This window comes from Solanum tuberosum, unplaced genomic scaffold, assembly GCF_000226075.1.
Source record: "Solanum tuberosum cultivar DM 1-3 516 R44 unplaced genomic scaffold, SolTub_3.0 scf00084, whole genome shotgun sequence".
NCBI classification, from domain to species: Eukaryota; Viridiplantae; Streptophyta; class Magnoliopsida; order Solanales; family Solanaceae; genus Solanum; species Solanum tuberosum.
This window is the reverse complement of record NW_006239009.1, coordinates 1361551-1365964: the sequence shown is the minus strand read 5'-3', so window position 1 is coordinate 1365964 and position 4414 is coordinate 1361551. Positions and strand designations below refer to the sequence as shown.

General features: G+C 35.7%; 2 protein-coding genes across 2 annotated transcripts in view; both read right to left on the bottom strand.

Moving 5' to 3' along the window:
* LOC102601257 (protein RER1B-like) overlaps positions 1-3115 on the bottom strand; it is a 15751-nt gene extending 12636 nt beyond the window's left edge. Inside the window, exon 1 of the mRNA XM_015308425.1 lies at positions 2911-3115. The gene's annotated coding sequence lies outside the window, so the exon portion shown is untranslated. The remainder of the gene's footprint in view (positions 1-2910) is intronic.
* On the bottom strand, positions 1273-1953 carry LOC107060459 (uncharacterized). The gene is made up of 2 exons (XM_015308417.1): positions 1611-1953; positions 1273-1523 (listed from the first exon to the last, which is right to left on the bottom strand). Exons 1-2 carry the CDS (start codon positions 1951-1953, stop codon positions 1273-1275), a joined length of 594 nt encoding a protein of 197 aa, XP_015163903.1.
* Positions 3116-4414: the final 1299 nt, after the last annotated feature.

Sequence of the window (4414 nt, the reverse complement as noted above, 5' to 3'; positions counted from 1 at the left end):
AATGTTGTTTTCTCCGACGGTCACCCTCGCCGGTGCTTCCGTCCACACCTGCATCGTGTAGAGAAAAGCACCATCATCTATTGTCACTTCCTTTGGCACGTCAGACCCGTTTCCTTTGATTTTGATTCTCGCCCATTTAAGATGATTTCGCAGTTGGGTTTCTTCTTCTGTTTCTATCCACCCCCATAAAAGTCCCCAATAGCTTTGAAGGTGTGGTGCTCCCAGAAGTGTAACGGCAGACCCACCACCCTGATCCAAATTGCGTTGGTTCTATCTCCCCCTGCTGACGCACACACTGTTGGACTCCACCACTGCATTTTCACCGGCAAGTTTCTCCATACCCAATCCCCTTCGACTACTTGTTCCGCTGTTACCTTGGATGCAAATTCGAAAAGGAAAAAACCTTCCCCCATATCATAAATGTTCAGGCCATGGACTCTTTTCCATAAACTACTTGCCCATCTTCTCACCTCTGTCAAGGTAGGTGCCTCGCCTTTACTAGTCATAAATTCGCCCACCAAACTCTTCTTCAGTACCTCGCTTTGGATGTTTGCATCTCTATTAATGCAGATTCTGCCCCCCCTCTTTATTATCTTTTCTGGCATGTCCTTCCTCCACTTATTAGTCCATTTGCTGCTCTTTAGCATATCCACATAGGGAATATTACTATCAACCAGTCTATGTGTCTCTAGATTCCCCACACGCTTGTAACTATGGATGAATCTTCCAATCTTCTCTGCAATACCTGACCATCCTGAGTTAAAAGATAATTCAGGGACTATAATGACTGCCCTTTTTTTACCTCTAACATTTATCAGGCTGATGTATCTTCCGTATTTGTTAAAATTCCTTGCGCAGTAGATCTCTATGAAATCATCCTTTTTCTTCCACCTTCTGACTGTGTTCCCCTTAGCCTTGGATGCTTCTCGCATAATCGAAGATATCCATTCCATGTCCTTGCCAGTGAAAGATATCCTCGTTATTGACTTTCTACTCCTTTCTGTCCAGTCATACCATTCCCCTGCTGTGCCTGATGTTCTTGTGATGTCATATGATTTGAACCCTACTGCAAAATAGATCGTGTCGTCCATAATGGAAAAGAAACGAGCCCAGTGGCAAGAAAGAAAAGAGATGAAAGGAAGAAAAAGAGGAGGAAAAGAAAAAGATGTCCGGTGATCGGAAGGATCACCGGAGGAAGATAGTGAAAACTAGGCTATATCATGTCCTCGGGAGTTGTGCCTGGGAGCTAATTGCTGGCTGTACTTCTGAGTGTCAGATCCTCTTCTCACATTTCTCCAGAACATTATTCGAAATGCCTTTTGACTTGCTCTTATCCTCCAAGGGCATACCAAGGTACAGTGTGGGGAGTTCTTCTATTTTTCTCCCCCAAAATTTTGCTAACACATTTATGTTAGGCATCTTGTTAACCAGGTAAATGAAGCTTTTCCCCCAATTAATGTGTAACCCTGAGATGGCTTCAAGCAATATCAAGATAATTCTTAAATACTTTAGTTGGAAGCTCTCTGCATCACAAAAAATCAGGGAGTCATCAGCATATTGTAAATGTGATATGGACAGGCCCTGTCTATCATTTATGTTGGGATTGAAACCTCTTATCCATCCTTTTATTTGAGTTGTTCTAAGCATGTCATGTAGTCCTTCCATTACCAGAATAAAGAGAAAGGGAATAGGGGGTTCCCCTTGTCTTGATCCTCTCTGAGATGAGAAGAATCCAAAAGGAGATCCATTTATCAGAATGGAAAACTTCACAGTTGTGATGCAGAATATCATCCATTTTATCCATTTTTCACCAAAACCCATACCCTCCAAAGTCTTCCAGAGGAATCCCCAGTGAAGGTGGTCGTAGGCTTTTTCAAACTTACATGGGATCCCTGGGACCTTGCTGATCTTTCTGACATCCACACTCTCATTTGCAATCAAAATTGCATCCATGATCTGTCTGGTTTTTATAAAGGCCAATTGCTGAGCATCCACCAGCTTGGAGACTACTTTCTTGAGCTTTTCAGATAGAATTTTTGATAGAATCTTGTAAATGCTGCCTACTAGACTTATGGGTCTGAAGTCCTTCAACTCCTTTGCCCCAATCTTTTGTGGTATCAGAAGGTCGCGTTGAAACTTTTTTTTTAAAAAGCTCTAAGCATGGAAGTTTTGTACTGATGCAACTACTTCTTTACTGACCACATCCCAACAAGCTATGAAAAATGTCATGGTGTAACCAATCGTCAGGCCAAGGTGCTTTATCCCTAGCACATGCCATAACACAGTCTTTTATTTCCTTTTCACTGAATCTAAGCTTCAGAAAACCATTAAATTACTGAGTAACAGAGTTTTAAATTGTCTTGGAACAGTTTAAAGGGAGGTCAAATAGAAAGGATTGTACAATCTGGGAAGGGCACAAGCAGGGGAAGAAGTTTTCAGATAAATTAACTTAAAAAGGAATTGAACAATCTAGGTGATTCATGATAAGTTTTCATATAAAGTTGTGTGGTTATTGGGGAAAAAAAGTAGTTTTGATTCATGATAATTTTATAACCAAGTTTGCTCAAGATGTTAATGGACATTTTTTTACATTGCAAACTAGACAAGTCGGTTATGGAAAATACTCATTAAGTGGTAGTCAATCTAGCATGCTGGAGAGAGGGAGGATATCTCTTTTAGGAAGAAAGGGCATTAGCAATAAGAATTGAATTTCCTTTTAAATCATCAACTTGAACAGCAGCCGGAGCAGGATTACTAATACTAATGCAGTGGTTGCAATTTCATATTAGGTCTAAATTCTAATACAACCAAAGTTGCGCTCCTGTTCAAATTTCCACTACTACTTCATCGAACAGATTAAAAAGAAACACCAATCCAATCCAATCCAGACTGAAAAAGAAGTAAACTTACCCTAATACGACGTAAGATCCTGGAGATTCAATTAATTACCCATTTCTGAATTCTGATCGCCCACAAACTTCAACTTGTGGATCAATAACGACGACTTCTCCAACTGCAATCCCTATTCTTTATAATTTACTTGAGGTTCCATTAAAGTTTCAAAATGTAATATAAATTAATTAAAAAAAATTATGACCATTGTTTTCTAAAACAAAGGAGTACTACTTTTTTTAAGAAAAGAACAATGGACCAAATATATTCCGTGTTGTCATAAATATATGAGAAAATTATATATAATAGCAAACTATTAATTCAAATTAAATGTTATAAATATACTTTGATTTAACTGTATCATATAGTAAACTATTGCTATTTTCGCCACTCTCCCTGGTGGAATCTTGCTCGCCACTCTCGTTTGGTGGCAGTCTCGCTCGCCTCTCTCGCTTTTATACAAACACAAATGTATAAAATGTGTTTGTGTTTGTATAAAGCGAGAGAAAATTGTATTTATACATATATTTTCGTTCCCCTCTTCCCAGATCTCGCTCGCCACTCTCCCAAATCTCGCTCGCCACCCTCGCCTCTTTCGCTTATACAAACAGAAACAAAAATGTATAAATTGCGCTTATGTTTGTATAAAGCGAGAGAAAATTGTATATACACATGTAAATACATATATCTTCGTCTTATACACTTATAATTATACAATACAAATATTTCTCTGCCCAGTTTTCTTTTGCCTTTCTCTCTTTCTCGTTTTATACATACACAGATTATACAATTGATCTTTTGTATACAATCGCTTTCCTTTGTATATGTATAGTGAATTATACAACTGCTTTCTTTGTATATGTATAGCGAATTATACAACCGTTTTTTTTTGTATATGTATAGCGATTATACATATATATGTTTGCTATGGAGCGCAATTATGCAAACTTTGCTATACCATACAAGTATGAATTTTGTGTTTGCTATATCTAAAAGTTGCTCTAAATATATTTCTATTATAGTGAACTAGTATACGTGCCCACGCGTTGCACGGATGATTTAAAATGTAATAATTTTATAATTAAAAATAACTAATAAAATGTATTATGCACTTAATAATATATTTGATACATTATAGTAATAATAATATAATAATACAAATCATTAACTTATTTATTTAAGCACATTAAATTAATATTATTAGTACACGATTTAATTTATTGTATTACTATTATATCTATAGCTATATTAGCTATACTTTTAGTTTTATAAGATATTATGTTGAATTTTTTCTAAGAATACCATTAATTTTGTGATTATTTTATTTTGATCAAACATCAAATGCATTAAATATTTTTATTTGTTTGTACTTTGTTCTCTGTATATGGTTTGAATAAAAAGAATACGTTAATACTTTATTATATCTAATATTCCATATGAAATATTTTATATCATAAGATTAAATAACATGCTAATATATATATATATATATATATATATATATATATATATATATATATTT

Excerpts from the sequence above, each read along its gene's own strand:
- LOC107060459 (XM_015308417.1), bottom strand. The coding sequence starts at position 1,953 with ATGGATGCAATTTTGATTGCAAATGAGAGTGTGGATGTCAGAAAGATC. Across the intron at positions 1,524-1,610 it reads AATAAAAGGATGGATAAGAG|AGAGCTTCCAACTAAAGTAT; the intron begins GTTTCAATCCCA and ends TTTGTGATGCAG.